At 40.0% G+C, this 27,964-nt stretch overlaps 2 protein-coding genes across 2 annotated transcripts in view; both read right to left on the bottom strand.

Annotated features, from left to right (window-relative positions):
* The window catches only part of irf9 (interferon regulatory factor 9), a 112,419-nt gene that overhangs the window by 21,448 nt on the left and 63,007 nt on the right, over positions 1-27,964 (bottom strand). The window lies entirely within an intron of this gene.
* On the bottom strand, positions 247-27,268 carry LOC306977679 (E3 ubiquitin-protein ligase RNF31-like). Its single transcript, XM_079576090.1, is given in 25 exon segments — positions 247-368; positions 440-605; positions 2,817-2,910; positions 3,981-4,029; positions 4,235-4,348; positions 6,485-6,597; positions 8,666-8,780; positions 8,911-9,000; positions 9,114-9,212; positions 10,101-10,274; positions 10,342-10,542; positions 10,808-10,993; positions 14,667-14,846; positions 16,525-16,683; positions 17,720-17,965; positions 19,272-19,438; positions 19,666-19,698; positions 19,701-19,816; positions 21,292-21,445; positions 22,169-22,457; positions 23,653-23,712; positions 23,794-23,949; positions 24,104-24,250; positions 25,042-25,218; positions 27,129-27,268. Coding segments are annotated over 24 exon segments (3,333 nt in total). The 5' UTR covers positions 27,129-27,268; the 3' UTR covers positions 247-320.

Here is a 27,964-nt window from a genome sequence, read left to right as displayed (position 1 = left end):
CAAGCTGAGATATTAAAAAATCGTCTAAATATTGTTAAGTCTGAGCCTGTGAAGTGCGGAGTACAGCGTCATCTCGGTCACAGCCTTTCGTGCTACACGTGGATACCGAACATGTCAGTATTTGTGAATGAATGAGCGTGGGAAAGACCAGGGAGCGGCACAGCCATGTTGGAGTGATTCTTCAGGAAATATCCGGTTGTTGAGGGAGGAAAACTCTGACCCCTGTGTGAAAAATGTACATTTCACCTGCACCGTCTCGCCTTAAAGGACAAGGGAAGTTTTGAAGAAATCGAAGGTTTGTTGACGTGATGTTCTCGAAGCTAGTGGACGCGTGGAACTTTGTCTCCGAGAGGAACGTCCATCAGTTTCTGCAGGAGACAGGAACAGAAGAATCAGACATGTTTCAGTGAATAGAGACTGAAGCTTGTCGAGCGCAGACCTTGAGCTGCCGGGCCTGGTGGTTGTTCTCGCTCTCGTTGTCCAGACGCGGCTCCGTGACCTGGTACCTCTGACAGGCCACGCCCACCTCCTCCGGGCTGTACAGGACCGCGGGGTCCAGGGAGTGAGCGTTTATCAGGCTCACCAGGTACTCGCGGTAATGTTTACTGCGGAGGCAAAGGCACAAGCGCGATCAATCCAGGCACTTATCGTTATTATCGATTCACAAAAAGCAGCTGTGGTTCAAAACGTCAGCTCTTTTCTCCACCTCAGTGTCAGAACCACCGTCCAGTCTTAACTCACAAGCACGTCAGTTCACTTGCACTGGACGATCGGGAGCTATTTTCTTTTGGATGGAAAAGATAAGAGCAAGATTCTTTTTTTTCCGACGATACTTGGTTTTTGATGCCGATACCTGAACTACCTGAATACTTTCTTCCGGTACCTTGATATGCCTTTCAGTCATGTGACCTGTGTTGTTATAGCGGCCATTTTGATTACCGAAGTAGAATTATGCAGTACTACAACATGAAAATGAAAGACAACTGATTGTACTTATAATCATTGCCCAAGAAGATAACAGTAAAAACACGGCCCCAGAGTTTATGTGAAGAAACGAGTGAGTCAGTGTTTTGACAGCTCAATACGCTAGCATGCTACCAAAAATGTGACAAAAATTCAACCAAAGAGTGACAAAAATTCAACAAAAAAGTGACAAAAATTCAACAAAAAAGTGACAAAAATTCAACAAAAAAGTGACAAAAACTCAACAAAAAAGTGACAAAAATTCAACTAAAAAGTGACAAAAATTCAACAAAAAAGTGACAAAAATTCAACAAAAATGTGACAAAAATTAAACCAAAGAGTGACAAAAATTCAACAAAAATGTGACAAAAATTCTACAAAAATGTGACAAAAATTCAACAAAAATGTGTCAAAAATTCAACAAAAAGTGACAAAAAACCACACATTTTTTTCGACGATACTTGGTTTTCGATGCCGATACCTGAACAATACTTTCTTTCGATACCTTGATATGCCTTTCAGTCATGTGACCGGTGTTGTTGTGGCGGCCATTTTGATTACCGAAGTAGAATTATGCAGTACTACAACATGAAAAGGAAAGACAACTGATTGTACTTATAATCATTGCCCAAGAAGATAACAGTAAAAACACGGCCCCAGAGTTTATGTGAAGAAACGAGTGAGTCAGTGTTTTGGCAGCTCAATACGCTAGCATGCTACTGGTTAGCATTTAGCTTCAACAGCTCAGACCTCTCCAAGAGAAAGCCCTGAACCACACTCCAAACATCTAGCCTTGGATACAACATGTGACAGAGGCCAGAGCTGTTACTGTAATATTTCCTCAGTGTTCACAGGTGTGAGCCACACATGTGTTGAAGCCATTGACAGTTGCTAACCGGTAGCATGCTAACGTCTTGAGCAGCTTAAACATTAAACACTGACTCAGACTGAGACTCTATATCACATAAAGTTGCATCTCTGGGGTCGAGCATTGATGAGCTATGATTACGAGTAAATAAAAATGCCACTATCAATCAAGTAGTCTTTCTTTTTCATAGTAGAAATATTGTTACATGTTGTTGTACTGCATAATTCTACTTCGGTATTCAAAATGGCGGCTGGAACTATGCGTGATGTCGTTGGAAACGCATGTGTAAAGTTCAGGATTGTGATGTCATATCGAATCAAAAATTCAACAAAAATGTGACAAAAATTCAACAAAAATGTGACAAAAATTCAACAAAAAAGTGACAAAAACTCAACAAAAATGTGAAAAAAATTCAACAAAAAAGTGACAAAAATTCAACAAAAAAGTGACAAAAATTCAACAAAAAAGTGACAAAAATTCAACCAAAATGTGACAAAAATTCAACAAAAATGTGACAAAAATTCAACAAAAATGTGACAAAAATTCAACAAAAAAGTGACAAAAATTCAACAAAAAAGTGACAAAAATTCAACAAAAATGTGACAAAAATTCAACAAAAATGTGACAAAAATTCAACAAAAATGTGACAAAAATTCAACAAAAATGTGTTTAGGCGGGTGGTAAGAGGTTAAAATGCTGGAGTTATTGTTCACATTAAAACACTTGGAGACCACAGTGTATTAGTAATTAGTAAACAGGAAACACAATAAAACCAATAAACTATATAGTGTCGATTGTTGGGTAGATAAAACAGTTGTAAAAAGAGACTTAAGTTTCCTAGAGCAAAAATACTGTATACATTTAAAAGGATGTGGCTGTGATATCAAAATCAAGAATCGAGCCTTATTTTCAGCATTGAAATCGAGTTTGAAATCTTAGTATTATGACAACACTATAGTATCTAAGGTCTGTAGTGTGCACTCACTCGCAGAGCCCGGCCTCTCCCGGTCGAGTCTCTCCTCCACACGGCTGGTCCAGCTGCTGCCCACTGTCCTTCTGCTCCATCACTCCACACTGAGCTGCTCACACAGAACACGGCGTTACAAACTCGCTCTAAACACTGTTACCTGGGACATTAGCATCATCTCTGTCGTGTAGCTTTAAATTCTAACTTTGTCCTGCCCTGACGGTAAATAAAGCTCTCCTGCCTAAGACGTCCAGACTCCTGTCGATTGTTCATCTATCCACTCAGACACCATTGATTCTCGAGTCTACAACCTTCATCAAAAGAGCCAAACGGGCCATTTGATAGGATGACGACAAACAAACTGATTTAACCTCTTAACTCCCGCCTGAACCGAGAGGATCTTTTTCCTCACGTCATCAGATTTTTTTTCCCATCATTTTTTTGTTGGGCATTCAACTCATTTTTGTAACTTTTTTGTCATTATTTTGTCATTTTTTATCACATTTTTGTCACATTTTTGTAATTTTTTTGTCACATTTTTGTCATTTTTTCATCAGTTTTTTTTATCACATTTATGTAATTTTTTTGTAATTTTTTGTCACATTTTTGTAATGTTTTTGTCATTATTTTGTCATTTTTTATCACATTTATGACATTTTTTTGTAATTTTTTTGTAATTTTTTTTATAATTGTTTTGTAATTTTTGTAATTTTTTTGTCATTATTTTGTCATTTTTTGGTCACATTTTTGGTCAAATTTTTATCACATTTTTGTCATTTTTTGGTCAAAATTTTCGACAATTTTTCATCAATTTTTTGTCACTTTTTTGTCAATGTTTTCTCACTTTTTTGTCAACTTTCCGTCTCAGTTGTGTTGCTATTTTCACAGCTTTTTTCCAGAAGCTTTTGGACTGGGGTAAAGTCAAACTGGAGAAAATGTGCTCGGTTCAGGTGGGAGTTAAGGGGTTAAAAGTACAAAACTCAGGTTGAATCCTTTGATTTTATAGGAAGGAAATATAGAAGCATCTTTGAACCAATCACACTGCCTTCATTCTGGCTCAGATGTCGCCTCATACTTTAGGTTTCTGTTTCTGGAGGCTGTTGAGACAGTGGATGCCTGATCCTGGTATAGACAGTGGAATCTGCCCTCAGTGGTTTATTCCGCAGTAAAGAGCAGTTTTACCTGCAGCAGCGTCATCCGAAGGCTCAGTGTTGAAGGCCACGTTGCTCCTCTGTGGAAACAAACAGAGTCAGAGTGGACGTTTACATCAGGTGGACGTTTGATGAAGGCATTTTTAATTGACGACAAAAGGTTCAAAGCTCATTGCTGCTTGGATTGATTTAGGAAACACCAGAACACAGGGACATCGTTCAAACTCAGGGACTGAACTTCCACATTTTATCGCCTTTGACCCTTAGTTTAAAACCGTGCTGGACCTTGAGCAGCTCCTGGAGTCGCGCCGGCTCCCAGTCCCTCAGGTAGAAGAGACAGTCTCGAGGATGGTGGGCGTGGAGGCCGTTCATGGTACACACCTGAGTCCTACAGGCCGTCTGCAAAACACACGTGAACTTTAGACAGAGGAGCCTATAGAGCAGCTTTATAGGGGGCTTATATAAGGGCAGAGATAACAGGGAACAGATACAAACAGGTCAGACTTGATGCCTGGACTGCTATTACATCAGAGGGACTGCAAAGAACATGCAACAGGCTTCCAGGTTGTGTGTGGAAAGTGTTGTGTTTTATATAGGGAAAAAACTAAATGTAGAGATATCAATGTGAAACTTTTGCTAAAGACTAGTGATACAAGTATGAAGGGAAAATGTGTTGCAAGTCTATCTATAAGCACTACGATACATACATCAGACTTATGCTACAATTTGTCTATGTTTTTGTATCTGTCCGGGTCCCTATCAAATAAGCTGAATAAAAAATAATGCTTTTTAATCACCCTTAACATTAGTTCATCTCGTGACTTTTAATGCATTGTGAAAACCCTGCAGCAAATCTGACAGAGAAAAGGATTTTTAAAAATCTGTCAGAAAAAATCTTAAACATATTGTTAGTCTGTAGGAGCGGCGAGAGGAGATGTTGTTAACCCCTTAACTCCCACCTGAACCGGGCACATTTTCTCCAGTTTGGCTTTACCCCAGTACAAAAGCTTCTGGAGAAAAGCTGTGAAAATAGCAGCAAAACTGAGACGAAAACAAAGATGGAAATGTGACAAAAAAGTGACGAAAAATGGATGAAAAAGTGGCAAAAATGTCACAAAAATGTCACAAGAAATTGACAAAAAATGGACAAAAAAATGGACAAAAAATGACAAAAATGTGACAAAAAATGACAAAAATGTGACAAAAAAATGACAAAAATCTGATTAAAAAAATGACAAAAATGCGACAAAAATGCGACAAAATGTGACACAAATGTGATAAAAAAAATTACGAAAAAATGACCAAAATTTGACAAAAAATGAGAAAAGAAAACAAAAAAAATGATGGGAAAAAAAAGTCGACGTGAGGAAAAACATCCTCTCGGTTCAGGCGGGAGTTAAGAGGTTAAAGCAGTACTAAGTAACTCTTGCCCCTAGAGGCCATAAGCGCAACCGCAGGTGTCGTAGCAAGTTGCAATTTTTTCACTTGTTCGTGAGAGAGTAAATACTACTAAGGCGAAGGGACAGAGGGATATTCATCCAATTACACAATGGAAATACTTTTTTCACTCAAACTTGGCTGTAAATACTGTTTAAGTGGTGCTAGCCCACAGTTAGCTTTGCCCGTTAGCATGTTAGCTTCTTCTTCGTGATTCCCTTAGTGTGTATTGGTGACTCAGGTCCGGTGGCAGTCAAGTTGCAATTGTGGTTTTCTGTGCAGAGACACCAGGGGGAGATGAAAGACCCCCCAATCATCCCATTAACACTTGTATCACCCCCAGAGGGACTACGGGAAGGATTTACTAAGCTAAACAAGTTACTTAGTGCTGCTTTAAAGAGTGAACTGAAAACCTCATTTGGAGAAAACGGCCCTAAAGTTCAGTCCTGTGTATATTACTCCCGCCTTTATACCAAACATGTCAGTATTTGTGAATGAATGAATAAGTGTGGGGGAATCAGTCGTCCTGGAAGTCTCGCTAGCAACGAAACGCCATAAAATAAGCTTCATGAAGAGTGATTTGTGTCTCTTTTTTTACTCTGACATGAAAACTATGATATTAAGAGAGAAAAACGGTAAAAAAATCTCAACGTTAGGCTTCTTTAGGTCTGGAATTTTAGTCTTTGTTCATTTCATATTAGATAATCTCACTGATTCTTTAGTAGTGCATTTAAATCCAGTGTTTTTTTCTGGTGTAACACTAGTTTACAGGCATTTTAGGCATACTTTTTAGTCCAATAAGGGTTTATTTTGACCCGCGTTAGTTTTGATCCTGAAGGACCTTGAAACGGTGAACATTTTTTGACGTAATTGATGTGAAAGTTTGAGAAGTATTGCTCTAAAACAGAGGTGACGTGTACAGTATGTAAAGCATGGCTGCAGGTCGAGGTGTGACATGTTTCTCTCTTCTTCTGTCTCGTCCTGTGATCATTTCCAGTAAAGAAGTGAGATAAGAAACGTCACACAAAAGAGGGAAAAGTCACTCTTGAATCCTGTGTGGTTTGTGCTCGTGTTCACAGACAGAGGAGGGAGGCCGACCTTGTGGTAGGGGTTGTTGCAGCCGCTGCAGAACTCGTGGCGACACTGGGAGCAGGTGAAGTGGATGCAGCCGCCTTTGGTCAGAGCGTACTCGAACCGGCAGTTCGGACACTCTGAGAATCAAAAGACAGAAGACTTTTAACAACAAATCCCCGTAGTACGAGGAAAAAAGATCGATTAACAAGACAGAAATATGCTCGGCTCTTAGATATATATGTTATTAGGGAGAAGTTGGAGATTCAAGCAGAAAATATGAGAACAGAGATGTGCTTTATGTATTTAAACTCCTGCACAATGTCAAACCTGCACTTCAGGGAAATTGGAAATATGTCTTTGTTATTGCTGAACGACCGGTTTATCCAGCAGCGAGAAACGCTTTAGGAGGAAAATGTGTGAAGTGAAAACGAAAAACGAAAGCCCAACTGCTTCACGTTTTACAGAGTTCATTCGGGCAAATCACAAGCCTTTGTTTAACCTCTTAGCCCCCGCCTTAACCGAGCACATTTTTCTGCATTTGCTGAAGTTTTGTCATTTTTTAATCTAATTTTTGTCACTTTTTTGTCATTGTTTTGTTGCATTTTTGTCACTTTTTGGTCATGTTTTTGCTGAAGTTTTGTCATTTTTTAATCTAATTTTTGTCACTTTTTTGTCATTTTTTATGTTTGTCACTTTTTTGTCATTGTTTTGCTGCATTTTTGTCACTTTTTGGTCATGTTTTTGCTGAAGTTTTGTCATTTTTTATTCTAATTTTTGTCACTTTTTGTCATTTTTTAATCTAATTTTTGTCACTTTTTTGTCACTTTTTTGTCACATTTTTGCTGAATTATTTGTCACTTTTTAGTCATGTTTTTGCTGAAGTTTTGTCATTTTTTTAATCTAATTTTTGTCACTTTTTTGTAATTTTTTAATTTAATTTTTGTCACTTTTTTGTCCTTTTTTGGTCATTGTTTTGCTGCATTTTTGTCACTTTTTGCTCATGTTCTTGTGGCATTTTTTTCTTTATCATCACTTTTTTTCATCATGTTTTTCTTCGCTTTTTCGTTGCATTTTTGTCCCTATTTTGATGTTTTTTTCCAGAAGCAGAAAATGTGCTCGATTCATGTGGGGGTTAAGAGGTTAAAGGCGCTATACCAAATATTAGAACGACATTTGCTTTGTCTTTAGTGTTGTAAACTCTGTGCCTCTAATCCAGGGGTGCCCAAAGTGAGAGAGTGACCTACTTTTGCGCTGTGTGTGGTTAATACTAACTCTCTTCCATTCATTCTCAATGGTAAATATGGATGCAGTACACTTTTTGACCACCAGCGTCAAATTGGGGGCGCTGTTTCACTCCTTTCGCAAAGTCAAGGAAACACTGCTGTGGTGTCTTGGTGTTTATCATTTACAGAGCGTTGTAGCATCAACTTTCACAGATTTCCCACTTTTATTTCAAAGGTTGTTGACATTAACAAAGGTACATGTTAAAAATTGACTTAAAAAAGAATTTATGCTGAACTGACACTTTCAAAATAATCTAATTTTCTTTGAGTTAACGAATGAGGTAAAGTTACTGTAGGTGCTGTAGATACAGGTGTTTTTTTTGTTTGGTTTTTTGCACTAAATTGCTACAATGGTTGATTTTGTTCTACTAAAATTAGGCTGTTTTAATATAGCATGTTATTTGCATAGATAGAATCAAATGCAAATGTAGGCTATGTGTTTGTTGTGCTTGACGTCGCCGTGTTTGGCCCGCGACTCACAGGCACTTTTTTTTATTTTGGCCATCGGAGACACCCCTGCTCTAATCATAAAGCATTTGGAACGATTTCATGATGTTTCGGACGAGTTTCTGTTCACATGACCTTGAAAGGTCCCTGTAAAGTCGTCCCTGAGAAGAATTGGGAAGCTACAAATATGTTAGGAATGATTTTGGACACAAGTAAAACGTGGTCTCTAAAGATTTTCAATAGCAAACTGATATGGTGGTAACTATAGAGTAACATTGAGTTTTATGACGGTAAAGTGGCTCTTGTCTCTCGCAGAGTGACTTTAAGCACAAGATTTGGTAAAAACTGTATTAGAAAGACCTTGAAGTAAGGCAAGGCAAGTTTATTTATACCGCGGATTTCAGTAAGTACAAGATTTGGTAAATAAACAGTGATCTTGGCACACGCTGCTCCTCCTCATTTCTGAGTCACTCACTGATGCCGTTGTCTCTCAAATACCCGGCCAGGCCCAGTCTCTGGTAGTCGGGGTCGTTGTCTCTCTTCCACTGCTGGAACTGTTCACACGTGACGTCCTGGTGCTGCGCCTCCCACTGCCAAGACACACAGGGTCAAAACAACTGTTATATAACGCAAAAAAGAGGAACATTTAGAAAACAGAGGAATGAGGGACAAAGAAAATGGAGACGGGGAAAACATGTGGAAAACTGACACTGAACTCACAGGTTTCTTGCACTTGCAGCAGAAGCTCTTGTGGCAGGTCGGGCAGGTGACTTTGACCTGGTCCATGTCGTTGATGAAGCCAGACGTGCACTGACGAAGAGGAGTGAGTGAGTTAGTAAAAGTAAAAGTATCTACTCTGTCTGGGATAAACCTGCTGCAGTGAAGGTCTATTTTGAAAAGAGAAATAATTCTGAAAAACTCACGTGACAGCACCAGAGGAAGTTGGGGTCCTTCATGAGCGTGTGCTCCGTGAGTTTTCTGTGGAACAGGTTATAAACTTCAGTCGCCAGACAGTTTTTGAGCTGAAACACAAAGAACAGACAATTAGCAAACGGCTTTACTCTAGATTTGTTTATATCAATGGGCGAGGAAAGCGCTCCTCTCTGGCGGGAGCTGACATTGCTGTAATACCGATTGGTATTACAGATTGGTTTGTAGTTAGTTAATTTACTCATGTACATTTCCTTAAGTAAAGTCGGCGACACATTTAAGAGCAGTTATATTAGAATTTATTCATTTATGTGTTTTTATTTAACAATAGTATTGAGATGTTACTTAAATGGTCTCTTTTCGTCTTTACTTCAGCTCTGTGTAGATTTTCTGTGTGTTTATAGTAGCTTAGCGAGTAGTTACAGCGTTTTCATTGTTCAGCTGCAGCTCATTTTTGCTCAATATAAACATGCTGTATGTCTTTAATTTGCATTTTCTGAGGACTTTTTAGTCGCTGTGTTAGTTTTTAAGATGAATAAACCCCTGGGCATAAAACGGCGTCAGAATGGCCAAAACTGTTAGCCGCGAGTTAGCAACGTTAGCCTGTGTGTTGTAAACACTGCAGACGCTGCAGCGCTAACAACATTAAGCTCTGGTTAAATCCAGCTCAGACTCTGATTTAGAGAGCGCAGTCTGCAATAAAGTCAGCTCTATGTGGATTATTGTATTTACACTAAAGAATTCTCCAGTTTGTTGCTATTTTCTCTCCTCAGCTGAGAGCTGCGCCTCGTAGCTGCGCTGGCCGCACGTCAAGTGGTATCGGTTTCTGGTATCGGGACCTCATGAATGAGTACGAGTATGAGTACAAGCGTGGTATCGGCCTGATACCCGATACTGGTATCGGTGCATCCCTAGATAAAGTAAAGTAATATTTACTCATATCTTCAGTACTAATAGTCGTGCAGAGCCCGGCGTCTGACCTGGATGTCCAGAGTGGAGAAGTAGTTGTCCAGCTGCTCCGGGTCGTTGATGTCGGGCTCGTTGCAGGCGGGACACACCATGTCGCGGATGTGTTTGTCCTTCACTGCGATGGTGAAGTGCACCTGGAAACACTCCAGACAAACGGAGCACTGGCACGACGTCAGCGAGCGCATCTGAGGGGAAGAGCGTCAGTGACTTCAGGAGCTCCTGTAAAGTGAAACTGTTCAGACGAGCGCTGACCTTGTTCAGGGGGAAAGTGCCGTAGCAGACGCCGCACGCGTTCTGCAGCAGGCGTTTGATGAACTCTCGGTCCGGAGAGTCTTTCACCGCCTGCACCACGTCCTCCAGGTTCATGTTGGGCTCCTGCAGCAGCGACAGCGCCAGCTCACAGCGCCCCCAGCTGGGCAGCTCGTACAGCGCCAGCAGGCGGCGGCACATCCTCTGTGGAGAGAGAACATTCAACCATGAGACAGAAAACAGCTTCCATGAATAACCACACCCTTCCCCAACATCTGAGCGAGGATCGTAATCGAACAAGATCAGCCACTCCTACTTTCTGTTCTAAAGCACAAAACAAACTTTATTTATAGGCTAGACAAAGAACAACACAGTCAAACCACTCGGTCACAAAGCCTCGTTCTATTTTTAATAATCAGAGCCTCCTGAGCTCGTCACAGAGCAGTGACGGTAATAGCTTGTGAGTAACCTGTTTGTCCGGGTCGTTGGGGTTGATGGGCGGCTCGGGCTGGTTGGTCCATATGCGCTGGTGGTACGGCTCCAGCAGGGGGCGCTGCAGCAGGGACAGAGCTCCTTTGACCTCACCTCCGCTCAGACGTAGGGCCTCCTCGCACTTCAACACGTCTCTGAAGCCCAACGACTGCAGCTCCCTCATCTGAAAACAGCAAACAACATGTCTCACAATCAACGCAAAACAATGAGGCCTGGAAGAGACCAGAGCACATGGAGCAAGGCATCGTGGGAAAAGTTAGCCCTTCACTGCTGCTAATGCTAACACTGGATGGATGCTACACTGCAAAAAGTGGATTCTAAGCAAGTAAAAATGTCTTACTTTAAGAAATAAGTTCTTATTTTTTCCCTAAAAAAGTAATAAGTTTTGTTGAGGAAAAAAAAAATCTTATTTAAGGAAATCAAATCTAGCCATTTTTTGTTCAGATATATTTGCTAAAAAACACGCAATTTTTTCTTGTAACAAGAAAGAACAACTTTTTGAATCTTCTTCAGCTTTAGACAGAAGAATATATTTTCTTATTTTAAGAAAAAATAAGATCTTAATTTAGGAACTGATTCTCACAGATAGATAATACATTCCATTCTTTAAAGTGGGTGGCACGGTGGCACAGCGGTTAGAGCTCGAAGGCACTGGGTTCGATTCCCACCAAGACGGGGCCTTTCTGTGTGGAGTCTAAGGTTGTGCCGATGGATGATGTCATCGTCCATTGTGATGGATGAGCAACATCACGATGGAGAGCCACCATCGTGATGCCACGCCCCCTCCTGTCAGAAACACGCACTGATCTTCTGTAGGCCTTGTAAACCTACAAACTTTGCAGGGATTGCACTGTAAATGAAATCACGGATGTAACTAATATGCGCGCAAGTGTCAGTACCTGCCAGAAGCCACGATGTGTTAGGCGTAATTATTAAAGTAAAGACGCAGCTGCTCTGTTTCTGACGCGCGGGGCTCTCTCTCTCTCTCTGCAGCTCAGAGTTTAACAGCGCGTGGTTTTGCTTTGCTTTGCTGCGTACGGAACCTAAACCGTTTTAAAATGACGAGATGGCTCTCACATCGGAGCTAGTTGAGCACGCGGACCGGGCGGCGCCTGGAGCGGCTTCAAAAACGTAGCTACGACGCAAACTTCTAAATATTGTCCCGTTCACCCACTGTTTCTTAAACATTACGTTAAAACTGAGCAAATGCAAATAATAAGCTCCAATTTACATTTGTATTAGTGTAAGAAGAGCCTTGGTATTGAGGAGTTGATGCTCTGAATAAGTCGTTCTCCTCTCAGACTTTTACGCACGGGTTTTAACACATTTCTTTTGCAAAAGTCGTGTTCCATGACTGTGTTCAGATCATGTTTAGTTTAGATCCATTCATCCTGCAATCTCACATTTTCCTAACATACATAGTAATATGCAGCATATATATAGGCTATGTAAATGTCTTTAAAAACTGCTTATAATGAGAAATGGACGATATCATCGATGGTTCACTGTAAACATCATCAACGGCCAATTAAGGGGACATCGCCCAACCCTAGTGGAGTCTGCATGTTCTCCCCGTGTCTGCGTACATTTCCCCTACCACTAAAAACATGTGCAATAGGTGAATCCTCCAGCCAGGTGATTCAGACCACCAGCCTCACTCCACATCATGGAGATGGGGGCGTGGGCAATATATTCCTTAAATATTAGTATTTATTAAGAACATTTTGCTCAAAAATGTGTATAATTTAGAACATTTTACTTAAATCAAGAAACATTTAAGTAAAACACCCACATTTTTCACTAAATAAGAATGTTTTCCTTAAATCATTCCATACATTTTGCTTAATTCTAGCTATTTATTTGCTAAATTTCATGTTTCTTTCTTGTTTTATGATAAAAAAAATATTCTAGAAATAAGAATTCTTAGCTTATTCTTATTATTCTTAGATTTTTTTCCCTTGTTTTTAGTAGGGCACTTTTTGCAGTGTACAAACAATGAGCCGTGGACAGACCTGGACCAACGAGGAGACACTGGGCCTCCTGGATATTTGGGCAGATGCACAAACACAACTGCTAGAAAAGACACAGAAATGCGTTCGTGTTCATTTCTTTCAATATCATCGTCAGCGTCAAATATCTATTTCATTGCCGTCCAATGGGAGCATCGATCGTCACCCACGTGGATGTGTTTACAAAATATACTTCTCTTGCAAAAAGTACAGTCTGAAAGCGAACTGCACAGAAAAAAGTCTGCTTCTGATCCGGAACAAACAAGCGGAGCAAAGGACTTTTCTGGTCTGAATACACCCTAAGACCCCACGGAGACACAGAAAACTACTACAACTGTCTACTACAGGGTGTCTGCAGAGTTGGACAAGTCAAATTTAAGACTTTTTAAGACCTTTTTAAGAACACAAAATCTCAAAAATGAGACCTGTTTTTGAACGCGCAATATATAAATGGACTGTAAAGAAAATCACTGTCACAAAAATCCAAGTGTCAAACTGTTGTTTCTGATTTCACAGTGGGATTTACAAATGTAAGAACTTTTTCACATTAGGCATTTTAACAACCATTCAAGTTTTAACCTTATCCCATGATAAGAATATTGAGATTGAATAATTACTCACAATTATCGACTGAATGAAAGAAAACAACAGATATTTAGTTTTTGTATTTAAAATGCTTTGTAATACTTGAGCTAAAACATTGTAAAACATTCACTGTTTCTAAAAATAAAAGCAACTTTTCCACTCGTTTGCATAGAACAAACACTGTCAACTTTACAACTAATTAATTATCATAATTATTTTAATTATATTATTATTAGGCCAGAATCTAGTCTAGGTTTGATGTTTTCTAAACTTGTTTGTCAGATGTTTTGATGAACAAAGTGAGAAACGTGTTTCTAAAGTAACAGGACTTTCCTTCTGTCCCTGAGCAGAGGAGCGTTAGCTTTGTGTTTCCCAACATTTGGACAAACTTTATTGTGAATGATGCAGTTCATTACCTTGAGTTGGATATTTACAGTGAAGGATTATCTCCACGTTGTTTCATATTGGACGTATCTTTCCACCGACAGCAGCATTACGGATCCATCAGCGACACCTTGGTCATGTTTTGAATTCCTAAACTCTGCTGACTTCAATTGTTTTTTTGGGCGGATAAAGCTCTGAAGGAGAGTCCTTCTGCCTCGCTCGACTATCGCTGAGTTTACGCGTTGTTTGTGGCGGCGGCCAGTGCGTAAATGAGCGGCACCGGGCGGCTCCTCATCGCTGCTTCTGTGCATTTATTTGTCTACTTTTTAAACTAAATTCGGATCGTTGAACGTTAATTTTTAAGACCAGTTTACCATGGATTTAAGACCAAATAGGCCGAATTTTCGACTTTTTAAGGCCTTAAATTTGGATTCTTGAATATTAGACTTTTTAAGACTTTTTAAGACCCAGCGGATACCCTGCTACTATGAAAAACAACCTCTAAGCTTTTGTGTCACATTCTTTACATAACATCCAGTGCTGCCTCCTCCAGCTCTGCCGTGTCTGCGTTATCTCTCAAGGACCAGAAGCAGGGAGTAACCCATAAGTCACACACATGTTCGGACTTTAGTCTCTTTACGGAGCAGAGCAAACATGACGGGAAACGGGCACAGCTTCTTTCTCAGTGAGGAAGAAAACTGAGTATTTAAAGATTGTGTTTAGTCACTTGTGGTGAGGATTAATGTCTTTTGATTTCTGATAACACAAGTTCCCAGTGCACATCATAAACTCGTCCAAGAGCTTGAACATCTGAGGGAAAACTGAGATATAAACTGATAGGCGTTCTCTTCCTCTCACCTTGTTCTGCCGGTCTCTCAGCAGCTGCCTCACAGCCGCCTCAGTGTCGCCCCCTGTTGCCAGCCAGGCGCGTTTGGCTTCAGCTCTGGAAAGTTTCACCCCTGACCTCGTTTCCTCCTCCTCCTCTTCCTCCCCTCCTGACGGTATATCATGATCCTGAGCAGGGGAGTTCCCTCGGTCCTTCACAGTGGATAAAAAAAAAAATATTGAGCTAAAATGCTGCAAAACAATTAAGTATTTTCTGTTAAAATGTAAACGTCTTGACCCGGATTCTTAATGTAAAACAATGAAGCAAAAGCAGGTGTTGTGCAGGTGCTTTTTGCAGGTAATAACACATCTTCAACATTGATCTAAAACAGCTGAAACAAAATATCCAGTACTTTCACTTCCTTTATCAGAGCTATCAAGAACGTCTCCCATCCCCCCCAAATTATAAAGAGAAAGGACAAAAAGGAAGAAAAGAAAAAAGTCAGTGCAGCTCATGTGGCTGTAGTGAAACTAAGGCGAGTGTTTTTACACCGTGATAAAAGGAGTCAAAACAATTTCCAAACAATTTAGATTTGGATTTAATGCCTGGAGTGACATGATTACATTATTGTTAATGACATTTAAAACCTCATTATTCATTTAAGGACTTTCAATGCAAACCACATGCTTAACACATTGAGTGCCAACAATCCAGAGCGTTTTTCATGATATTTGTAGCACCACAGTGCTACTATGTCATAGCTATGGACACATGCTGTGGCTCGTTTGAAAGACGAGACTCGAGATTTCCCCAGGTGAGCAGTGTAATTCTACGTGCCTCGGTTCCTGAGAAATCTAAGCTAAAAAAAGAGACTAAATTTGATGAAAATCACAGATTTTTTTTTTCTAGATTTGGAAATAATTAGTGTTTTATGGAACACTCTCCTTTCTGATTAACTCCTCTCTCCTAATTTCTTCTCTGGCCCTAACGTTATGTGAAGATGCAAATGCCTAAATATCTCTGTTTCAAGTCAATTTTCAAGGACAACATTGTTAACACGTTCTCGATCGTGTTCTCGATCACTTTCGCTCATTATCGCGTGTGCATTTAAACAGCCTGATTCTTGGATTGAAGACTTTAAAGGAACAGGCCATTTTTCCACTGTGAGATGTTCTTACCTGAGCTTAGACGAGTTGATGTGTACCTGTCTGGTCTTTGTGCGTGCGCTCAGTCACTCAAAACGACCAAAGATGCTGTTAGCATTTGGCCGCTCCCAGCATATTCCTATGGCTCCAAAGGGGGGTGAAGGTGGCAACTACCCCGCTCTTCCACGGGCACAAAGACCAGACAGGTACACATCGACCCGTCTAAGCTCAGGTAAGAACATATCTCAGTGTGGACAAACGGTGGCCTGTTCCTTTAACAGGATGTTTCTCAGTCGTCCTTGGACCGATTTTAAACATTTACAAACTCAGAGAAATGTTAAAATCTCAACAGTTTCGATCTTTCCATGGGAAGCCGCTCTGCTTTGTCAAACGCTCCAGAGAGCGAGAGAGAAGTCTAGGGTTTGCAGCTGTTCACTACACAACACCACGCCCGCCTTGGACTAAAAAAAAAAGAAAAGAAACGCAATAATATTTAGGAAATAAAGTTTTTGATCGTCATTTATTTAACTTCTGTTGATCACAGAGCAACCAAAATCACACATAAGGTGTATTAGAGGGTGTAGTTTAATAATAAAAAAACACAAAAATTAGTTTTTCTGTTTTTGACACTCAATGTGTTAATACGGTAAATTTGAGGTCCTAATCCCAGGTTATATGTTTGTGGACTTCCTGTTTAAATCGCTCTTTAACAATCGCCTGTTGAACTACAGGTGGAGTTACTCACGGAGGTGTTGAGCTGCACGGACGCAGCCATGGCGCAGATCTCGTCGAGGAGGTGCGGCAGCTCCGAGTTCAGCCAATCACAGGGGTCCACGTTGCTGCCGCCGCAGATGCTCAGCGCGGCGTACACCTCCTCAGGACTCACGCCGCGCTTCTCCGCCTCCTGCAAAACAAGGACTGTTTAGTTACAGCTGCGTCAGGGGAGAGAAACTAGACAAAACGCTTAAATGCATTAAATCAGTTTTTCCCAGCTGTGTCTCGCCTTAACCTCTTAACTCCCACCTGAACGGATCCCACTTTCTCCAGTTTAGCTTTACCCTAATCAAAAAGCTTCTTGGGACAAAAGCACCAAAATAGCCACAAAAAATGAGAAGAAAACAAGGACGTAAACGCAACAAAAATGTGACAAAAATTCAACCAAAGAGTGACAAAAATTCAACAAAAAAATGACAAAAATGCAACAAAAAATGACAAAAATTCAACAAAAATTTGACAAAAATGCAACAAAATAATGACAAAAATGCAACAAAAAATGACAAAAATTCAACAAAAATGTGACAAAAATTCAACAAAAATGTGACCAAAAATTCAACAAAAAGTGACAAAAATTCAACAAAAATGTTAAAAAAAACGCAACAAAAAGTGACACAAAACTCAACCAAAAAGTGACAAAAATTCAACAAAAAAATGACAAAAAATCAACAAAAATGTGACAAAAATTCAACCAAAAAATGACAAAAATGCAACAAAAAATGACAAAATTCAACAAAAATGTGACAAAAATTCAACAAAAATGTGACCAAAAATTCAACAAAAAGTGACAAAAATTCAACAAAAATGTAAAAAAAAACGCAACAAAAAGTGACACAAAACTCAACCAAAAAGTGACAAAAATTCAACAAAAAAATGACAAAAATTCAACAAAAATGTGACAAAAATTCAACAAAAAATTCAACAAAAATTCAACAAAAATTCAACAAAAAATCAACAAAAATTCAACAAAAACACAACAAAAATGTGTCAAAAAGGGAAAAAAGAAAATAAAACATACAAAAGGTGACACAACACAGCAATAACGCGAGGAAAAAGATCAGTTTTGTGGGTCTTAGCTTTCAAATGAGGTGTTACACAGGCCTATATAACAGCCAAAGAGGACAGAATGCATTTGGTTCAGGCGGGTGGTAAGAGGTTAAACTCACTCTGATCTTGTTGATGAGGTTGAGTCCGTCCTCCATCAACGCTCTCTGTCTCCTGGTGTCGGCGTCGGCCTCAGAGATGAGCTTCGGTTTGGGGGCTATCAGTGGAGGAGTTCTACCCACTGGAGCGGCAGTGAGCAGAGCCGCCGGCAGAGAAACAGCGCCCCCTGTGTCCTTACAGGAGAGGCTGCACATGTCACAGATGGAGCCGTGCTTAGTGTTGACGAAGGTGCAGAACTGACACGTCCACTGGAACAACAACAGGAAGAAACACAATTTTTCACTTTCTTTTAGCCATTTTCTGGTGGAATATGAACTTATTTACCACATAAATAAAGGCAACTGTAAATCGGGCCCATATGGATATTTTCTCACAGCAGATTGTTCAGAAGAAGTGAAAAAGCGGCAGTCGTAGCTAGTGCTAGGCAGCCGTTAGCATTAGCTCGATGCTAACATGAAGCATCGTTATTTTTGTATTTATGGGCTGTTGAACCACTTTGCTCCTCTCCATGTCTTTGCATCTTTATTTAGTAGAAAACTATATTCATAATTCAGCATTTGTTAAAGTCGTTTTTGAATAATTAGAGAAAGTTTAGATTTTTCTCCAAATTGTTTTCCCCTTAACCTCTTAACCTCTTAACTCCCACCTGAACATGTTTTCTCCTGTTCTCCAAATTCTCCAAATCTAAAAGCTTCTTCAAAACAGCGATAAAAAAGAAAAAAAAGAAAATGAGGATGTAAACACAACAAAAAAAGCACTAAAAAATGACAAAAACTCAACAAAAAGGTGACAAAAGGGCAGCAAAAAAAAGACAAAAATCACGCAAAAAAGTGACAAAAATCCAGAAAAAAAAGAGGCAAAAATTTAGCAAAAAAAAATGACAAAAATCCAGCAAAAAAACAAAACAAAAATCCAGCAAAAAAGTGACAAAAATCCAGCAAAAAAACAAAACAAAAATCCAGCAAAAAAAGTGACAAAAATCCAGAAAAGAAAAGACAAAAATCCAGCAAAAAAATGACAAAAATCCAGCAAAAAAGTGACAAAAATCCAGCAAAAAAGTGACAAAAATCCAGCAAAAAAAAATGACAAAAATTTAGCAAAAAAAAATGACAAAAATCCAGCAAAAAAAATGACAAAGATTTAGCAAAAAAAATGACAAAAATCCAGCAAAAAAATGACAAAAATCCAGCAAAAAAAATGTCAAAAATCCAGCAAAAAAAATGACAAAAAATTAGCAAAAAAATGACAAAAATCCAACAAAAAAATGACAAAAATCCAGCACAAAAATGACAAAAATTCAGCAAAAAAGACAGAAATCCAGCAGAAAAGTAATAAAAAAATGGCAAAAACACATAAGGGAAATAAAAAGTGATGACAATGGCAAAGAGGAGAGAATGCACTTGGTTTTGGCGGGTGTTAAGAGGTTAAAGAAAGTTTAGATTTTTCTCCAAATTGTTTTCCCCTTAACTGTTTTCAAACATGACCATATATGGGCAAATCCATAGATGCCGTCTGTATCTATCTGAAGCACTTTGAAAAGGCCTGTATCCAGACCTTTGTGACGGGGAGGGCCAGGGACTCGGGGCCGATCGTGGTGGAGGTGTTAGCAGGAACAGCAGCAACAGCAGCAACAGGTCGAGTGGCCAGACGGGGGCGCTCACACGCCTCACACAGAACACTGCTGCCCTGGTTCAGCATGGTGCAGCTCTTACACTGCCACTCTGCGGGACACAGGAATTGAGAATATTACAAGTATGTGAGAGCAGCATTGAGGCGTCTTCTTCTATCACCAGAGCTGTGGAGACTAGAACAGGGGGTTAGTTACCAAATATAGTTCATTACATTATTTCCTGTAAAGGGGCGGGACTGTGGCGGCAGATACACACAACTTTCTACATTCATTCTACTTAAATGCTGAATTTGGGGATCATTTTGGGGTTTTCCTGACCTGCACTTGGAGACTGGGGCAGGGAGGGCGGGCGTCCTGATTGGAGGAGGGGCCGGTGGAGAGGCGGGGCCGTTCACAGGTGAAGCAGAGAACAGCTCTGAGCTCGTTCACTGTGGTGCAGTGACCGCACTCCCACGAAGACAAGGACGACCTGAGGAGAGAGAAAGGAACGTTTCATTCAATTCATCCATGATTTATTTTACATATTTAGAGCTTCTTTTGACAGAATTCTCTTTGAAAAATAGATGACACTTTTTTGAGGATTATAATTTGTCCCAATAAACAGTTTAAGACTAGTTGAAAAAACTGGGGGTTCCCCAAGGATCGATCCTGGACCCCTTTTGTTCAATCTATACCAGGGTTTCCGTTAGCCGGCTGTAGCCGCCTTTTGGCCGGTTTGAAAGCAAATGGCCGGTAAAAATTATGTCCATCGGCCAAATTGGCCGACAGTAAAAAATATGGAGAGAGAATATAGAAAAATATATTAAACATGTCACCTAAGTCAGTGACTAACATAACAAAGTGTTTTTGAGACAGGCCTAAATATTAAAAAAGGTTCAATATTTCTATCAAAAACGTTTAGATTTACGCCCTTAGCCCGTTGTACAAAGCGCAGTCGAAGCGCCATCATCGCTGTCTGGATACGTAACGCTTTTTCTTCATGCTTCGTCACATTTTCCAGAAAACGGCAAACTACAGGTACATTTACTTTTATATAAGTGTGTTAAGAACTCAGCAGCTAATACGTTTGATTAGGATATTCTTGAAACGCGCATGTGTTCAGTCAGACTGACGCGCTGTCCCGCAGCGGCTCTTCCTGGGAGAGTGGCCGGGTTTATGGGCGCTTCCCTCGGCCAGTCCTGCGCAGACGCCTCGGCTCAGTTACCGGTGTTGGAGCCGCTCAGAGAGTGGCTGGGTTTAGAGGCGCTTCCCTCGGTCAGTCTGCGCAGACGCCTCGGCTCAGTTACCGGTGTTGGAGCCGCTCTAAAGCGCGGCAGAGCTGGGTCCGTTTTGAATCGCTCGAGACTGACTTCTGTGACTTTAGTGCTGTCAATTTGTCTCTCCACAATATTTCCGTGGTGAGGGACTTAATCACAATTTTACACCTGAAGCCACGTAAAAGCGCGGAAGGGCATCTACAGCCCAGCCCTCGCTGTGCAGCTGGTCAGACCTGGATAAGGACAGCGTGAGGGTCGTAGATATCGGCTACTTTCTGTCTGACTTGAAGTGCATATGAGTGGTGTATATCAGCGTGACACCTGCTGCTCCACCGTCTCCACGCGCACAACTTCATGTTTGGATTTTAGCTGTTGCTACATTTTTCTCACGTCAGTCTTTTATTAGAAATAGCCGTGTTTTGGGACCCACTAAAGCACTCGTGTAGCTCTGTCTAAATGTAGATTGTTATTGATAATAAGCCACGTTCATAATGTATACATTTTTTAATGGCCGGTAATTCTTGCGACATTTTACGACCCAGCCGACAAAAAAAAGTCTAGCGGAACCTCTGATCTACACATGCTCTTTTATTGTATTTTGTGTGCTGTTGCTGTGAGGCACATTAAGCAAAAATAAACTTGTCTTGCCTTTCGGTCTTGAAACAACTATTACTCTATTCTCACCCACCTGTTGCCGGTTTTGGCGGCGGAGACGACGGTGCGGCGGTGTCCCACTCGCTCGGGGTGAGAGTGATACAGACGGTCGCACTTCTCACACAGTTTGTGATCGCAGGATAAGCAGAGCGCGTGCACAGAGGAGCTGCCGCAGATGGTGCAGGGGTCTGGAACAAAAGCACACACTTTAGAAATGTAATTAAGCAGATGACCCTCACTTACTGGATACATTTACTTTCCGGGTGTGACATAACGGGAAACTTTTGAGCCGAAAGCTGAGAACGATTTCAGCCATATTTTTTTTTCATTAATCCCTTAACTCCCACCTGAACTGAGCACATTTTCTCCAGTTTGGCTTTACCCCAGTTTACCCCATGATGGAAATGTGACAAAAAAGTGAGAAAACATTGGCAAAAAAGTGACGAAAAATTGATGAAAAAGTGGCAAAAGTGTCACAAAAAAGTCACAAGAAATTGACAAAAAATTGATGAAAAAATGACAAAAATTTTACCAAAAAAATGACAAAAATGTGACAAAAAAATGACAAAAATTTGATGAAAAAATTACGAAAAAATGACAAAAATGTGACAAAAAATGACAAAAAAATGACAAAAATGTGACAAAAAATGACAAAAAAAATGACAAAAAATTGACAAAAAATGACAAAAAATTGACAAAAATGAGTTGAATACCCCCCAAAAAAATTATGAATAAAAAATCTGATGACGTGAGGAAAAAGATCCCCTCCGTTCAGGAGTTAAGAGGTTAACTTATTGAGAAATGTCATTATTTTCCAAGAAATGTTTATCTAAAGCCCGTTTGAATCCAATTAATGACATTCCAGACCTTGGCCCGGCTGATCTAAACAGTGCTGTAGTTCTGGTTCAGACCTGTTTTCGTCTTGCCCACAGCCTCTCTCTTGTGAGCGGCGCGGGCCGGGTGGCGGTGGTAAAGGTCGTCGCAGGCGTCACAGAAACACTGTCCGTTACAGGAGGAGCACGAGAACATGGACGCGACGCCGCACAGGCTGCAGACCGACACCACAGGGGGCGCTGTGTGACCTGGGAGAGTCTTGATCCGTGGAGCGGGTCTGGGAGGGACTTTAGGAGACGGCGGCTTGACTTCAGGCGGAGGTTCTTCTGTTTTAGGGATCACAGTGGCATCGCTCTCCATCTGCGTCTGAGAAACACATTCAGTCAAACCCCAGCACAATGTGGCAACAGTGCGAGCAGAAAGAGACTAGTTTCATGGTGAACCCCGTGGTTTCTCAATGGTGACTAATATTCGGGTGTAGAGTACGACCAAAATACAAGACAAAAGTCACAATCATAAAAGATTGTTCTAAACATTTGCAAATATTCCATCAAAGAGAGGAGTGACGGGAAATTTTGAGATTTAAATTGGAAATGGACAGGTAAAACGGGCAATTTTTCAGCAAATAGTCACTTTTTGCACATTTTGAGCACCACTGTCCTGGTGCTGCTGAATCGATTACCTATCACTGTGCGAACACCTTCAACAGCTGCAGCTAATCACTTGTATGTATGTATTGTGTGTATGTAATGTAAATCTTTTGTCATAATTTTGACCGAATAAACTGAAACTGAACTGAACTGTATGGAGTAAACAATTGTTTAACTTAGGTATTATTATAAATGAGCCTGATAAAATAACATTTTATGATACTGTGGAGAGAAAAACCTTAAAATTACACAATACACAATTATTGTCACCAACATCCGAAATGGTGGGAGAACAAACTAATCCGAAAAAGTTAATTTGTTTTTTTATTGATGATGAGAGACTGAGACCACTGCACAAAGCCTTCTCCAGCACATCCCAAAGATTCTCAATGGGGCTAAGATCTGGACTTTGTGGAGGCATGGTCCCTGAAGCACTCTTTCACAATGTGAGCCCAATTAATCATGGCATTGTCATGTCTTTGTAGAAGGTTCATACTGTCTTCTTAGGTTAAGTCTATTACAGTTTTGTTTCTTATAGTAAGACAGACGGTTTAGTTTACCTGCTTGACTAGTTTCGATGTTCCCATGTAAGCTGCCTACGACACGGCACCTCCACCACCAGGTGTCACTTCTGAGGAAGTGATCGAAACTAGTCAAGCAGGTAAACTAAACCTTCTGTCTTACTATAAGAAACAAAACTGTAATTGTCATCTTGGACTATGGCCTGAGCATCAGGGAAGAAGAAATCCTTCAGGATATTCAGGTTTCCAGCTGATCTCATTCTTTGGGCTCATAGTGTTTCTGAACCTAGACCTGACCAACTGCAGCAACCCCAGATCAGACCATGGTCAGGCAGTGCACTTTGCTATTACGTCTTCTTGGACCTGAGAGGAAAGAAAAGCGTTACAGACCTGCTCCTGCACGATGAACGGGACGATGTCTTTGAAGAGCTCTGGATGTGGATGAACGCCCTGAGGAAACCGCCACAACAGAACCAATTAAAAAAACGTAATGATCGCCTGTGTTGATGTGTGTAAAGTTCAGTGCCAGACCTTGAGGAGCATGTCGACCTCGGTGCGAAGGGTCATGACCTCCACCGTCACCGCGGCGACCCTGTCCACGTCCGGGTCGCTGACGTCATCGGGGAAACTCAGCCCGTCGATCTGCTGGTTGGTGTAACCGTAAAGATACAGCACCGACCGACCGCCCTGGAGACAAGAGAACAAACCATCACCACCTTCACTACATCCATAAATCTGAGGTCATGAGTCGTTCAGTCTTAGTCTTAGTCTCTGGAGTTTATTCCGGTACTATCTAAAGAGGCAGCTCCGCATATTTTCTTCCACAAAAGTCCAGTCTCACTTTGACCGCGTCCACCGTGCTCCTGAACACCGGGTTGTTGTGCTTGACGCTCCTCCAGTACTTGGGCCGCGCGGGGCTGGTCAGGTTACAGCCGTACTTCTCTAGTATCCCCAAGGCCTTGACCAGCCGTCCCAAAGTCTCCAGCACCTGCGGGAAACACACCACAACATTTAACCCCTTAACTCCCACCTGAACCGAGCACATTTTCTCCAGTTTGGCTTTACCCCAGTCCAAAAGCTTCTAGAAAAAAGCAGTGAAAAAAGCAACAAAACTGAGACGAAAACAATTATATAAATGTGACAAAAAAGTTAGAAAACATTGGCAAAAAAGTGATGAAAAAGTGGCAAAAATGTCATAAAAATGTCACAAGAAATTGACAAAAATGTGACAAAAATGTGACAAAATATGACCAAAAATTCCAAAAATGTGACAAAAATGTGATACAAATTTGACATAAAAATTCCAAAAATGTGACAAAAAAATTCCAAAAATGTGACAAAAAAATTCCAAAAATGTGACAAAATGTGACAAAAAAATGACCAAAAAATGATAAAAAATTGACAAAAAATGACCAAAATGTGACAAAAAAAATGACAAAAAAATGACGCAAATGTGACAAAAATGGACCCAAAAAATGACAAAAATGTGACAAAAAAATTCCAAAAATGTGACAAAATGTGACAAAAAAATTCCAAAAATGACAAAAATTTGATTAAAAAATGACAAAAAAAATGACGAAAAAATGACAAAAAATTGCCTAAAAAATTAAAAATATATGATAAAAAATGACAAAAAAGTTAGAAAAATGAGTTGAATACCTAACAAAAAAATGATGGAAAAAAAATCTGATGACGTGAGGAAAAAGATCTTCTCGGTTCAGGCGGGAGTTAAGAGGTTAAACTAATCACTAGTGAACTTTTTTATAATCTTTTCTTTACCTCCAGCCTGTTCCTCCCCGCAGCGTTCTCCCGGAGCATGGACTCTACTTTGAGGTGGAGATACTTCTGAGGCAGCGGCAGAGGAAACCCCGCCATGAGCTGCACGTCTGCCTTGACGTCCTGCGCCTGCCCCGACGACGCCAGCAGCGACTGGGCTCTTCGCCGCACGTCTTCCATCTGGAAATACAAAGGAAAATAATTAGACTGATCTTTCTTTGATTTTGTAACTGGTAAGAAATCAGCTACAGAGACAATAATTGACATTGAGGGAGTTCTGATTAGGAAGAAAATGATGTGCATGCCTACACTTGCTGGAAGTTAATCAGTAATGCAGTGACTCATGACTATAAAACACTCAAGCTTCCTTAGAAAATTAAACTGAAACTAAGAAGAAAAACATATAAAGCAGTGCTGTGAATTTTCAAATGACAAAAATGTGATAAAATGTGACAAAAAAATTACAAAAATTTGATAAAAAATTGATGAAAAAATGACAAAAATGTGACAAAAAAATGACAACAAAATTCCTCAATTTCAGATGTGCGGCTCAATACATTTACGTCTTAGGACAAACAATTTTGTTTCACCTTTTGCACATTTTAAATGAGGCTGTCCGAAAAGGAGTGGGGGGAAGTTAACACTTATTTAGTCCCACCCCTTTTAAGTATTGTCAGTCTCTTGTTCTATTTACTTTTTAGGCTTCTTTAAAACAGTAAGTTGTCATATACAGTGTGAACACTACCTACCAATCAACCTCAGGTTTACAACACAACAGCTGAACATGAAAAGTCAGAGATTTTCTTTCCGATACATACTTAGAGAATATCCATTCTTTGTATTGATATTTAAACTGTCTGATATTGGACATGGTTTGAGGTCTATGTGTAATTTATTCCATATTTTAGGACCACAAACGTACACACAGAAATTCTACATTCTACACATTAGGGCATGGCTGGAACATGTAAGTGAGGAAAATACTTAGTTTAACAATTTTAAATCCCGTATAGTCTCTTTAAAGCTTCTAGAAAAAAGTGTCAAAATAGCAACAAAAATGAGACGAAAAACAAGGATGAAAATGCAACAAAAGAGCGACAAAAAAGCGATGAAAGTGACAAAAATATGTTGTATACTTTGTTGTCCCCGTAGGGAAACTTGTCCTCTGCATTCAACCCATCCTTCGATGCCGCTGGGGCGACCCGTAAGGAGCAGTGATCGACGGCAGTGCCCGGGAACCCATCTCCTGATGTGGAGCCAGGCTGATGGTCAGAATCACCTGGCTGAAGGATTCACCTACTGCACATGTTTTTTTTAGTGGTAGGGGAAACCGGAGTACCCGGAGGAAACCTACGCAGACACGGGGAGAACATGCAAACTCCACACAGAAAGGCCCCGTCCTGGTGGGAATCAAACCCGGGACCTTCCAGCTGTGAAGCGGAAGCACAAAAAATACCAAAAAAGAGCCGCAGAAAAGTGACATAAAGTGACTAAAAAGTGACAAAAACTGTATGCAAAGGTGTCCCAAAAAAAGAAAGCTACTAAAAAGTGACAAAAAGCAATAAAAATGTGACGAAAACCACTGGCTGATAGGCTGTGACCTTTTAGATTTGGAGAAAATGCACTCAGTTCAGGCGGGGGTTAAGAGGTTAAGGTGATGAATTAGACGTTATCCTCCCTGTTCTTTTTCATAATAAACATTAGACTAGAAAAGGCGCCTTTAACAAATATCTGGGAAAAGCCTGGGCACTAAAACAATCTGCACTTTGATCAGGTTATAAAAGTGCAATAATATGAAAACACAGACATTACAGACAAATAGAAAATGTCTAAATTAAATCAACGAGTCACGATTCGACACATAATTTCTTTCAACAATATTAGCTCGGGTATTTATTTAACTACTTTAAAGTTAACATGTGCACCTGGATTACTTTAGGCAGTAGTTGACCGTAATAATCACGTATTTCACGGCGTTGAAGGAAATATCGTCATAAAAAAATCCAGGCGAAACGACAGAAGCCGAAATCGAAAGTTTGTTGAAGCCAAAACAAACTGCTCTGAAGCTCTACTTTGCTCATTTCACTCACCGGATCCACGATTTGAGCTGCTCTTTCCTCTGTCTTTGGTCAGAAGCCTGTACAGAGCGGCACTCAGCGCATTACAGAGTAAAGCCAGTTTTTATCGCAGTTTGGGGTCGGAGCTGTCAGAACTGCGCTGTTCCGTTGAGTTCAGGGGATTTCTGGCAGAACCGGAAGTCAGCAGCCAGTTTGACAGGTTTCAAAATAAAAGCATCTCTCTGCTGAACGATAAATAATAAAAATAAAATAGAGAAAAGAGTCCAACAAATGGAATTAAATAAATAAACAAACAAGCACACAAACAAATATGTAAATAGAAATGCTCAGATTAAGAAAGTATGTAAAAAAAAAAAAAAATACGAAAAAAAAACGAAAAAACCATAGCAGCTAGCGGAGTTGTTCAACCACTTTTTTCTGGACTTTTTATACTGTTTTTAGCCTATATGTGTATCTATGGTTTTTAGCTAATCAATAGTCAATGGAAATGTATGCTAACAGCTGCAAAGATGGCGGATCTCCATGGCAACTGATCATTTAATAAAAATAAAATGTGGATTATCACTTTTTTAAAGAATAATTGTATTATTATTATTATTATTATTATTATTATTATTATTATTATTATTATTATTATTATTATTATTATTATTATTATGTATTTAACATAATGTAATTACAAAATAAAAGTGCTGCAGAAATAAATATATATATATATGTAAACGCCAGGGGGAGACCGGAAAAAAAATACATGTAAAAATGAAATAAATTAAACCAGGTTTTGTTTTTTGTTTTTGTTTTTTTGAGGTACTGGTTGAGTTGTTTTATGAAATGAAGTCCATTTGGCT

Source organism: Gobius niger (assembly GCF_951799975.1).
Source record: "Gobius niger genome assembly, chromosome: 18".
NCBI classification, from domain to species: Eukaryota; Metazoa; Chordata; class Actinopteri; order Gobiiformes; family Gobiidae; genus Gobius; species Gobius niger.
The sequence above is the reverse complement of the archived record's forward strand: the minus strand, read 5'-3'. Positions and strand labels throughout refer to the sequence as shown.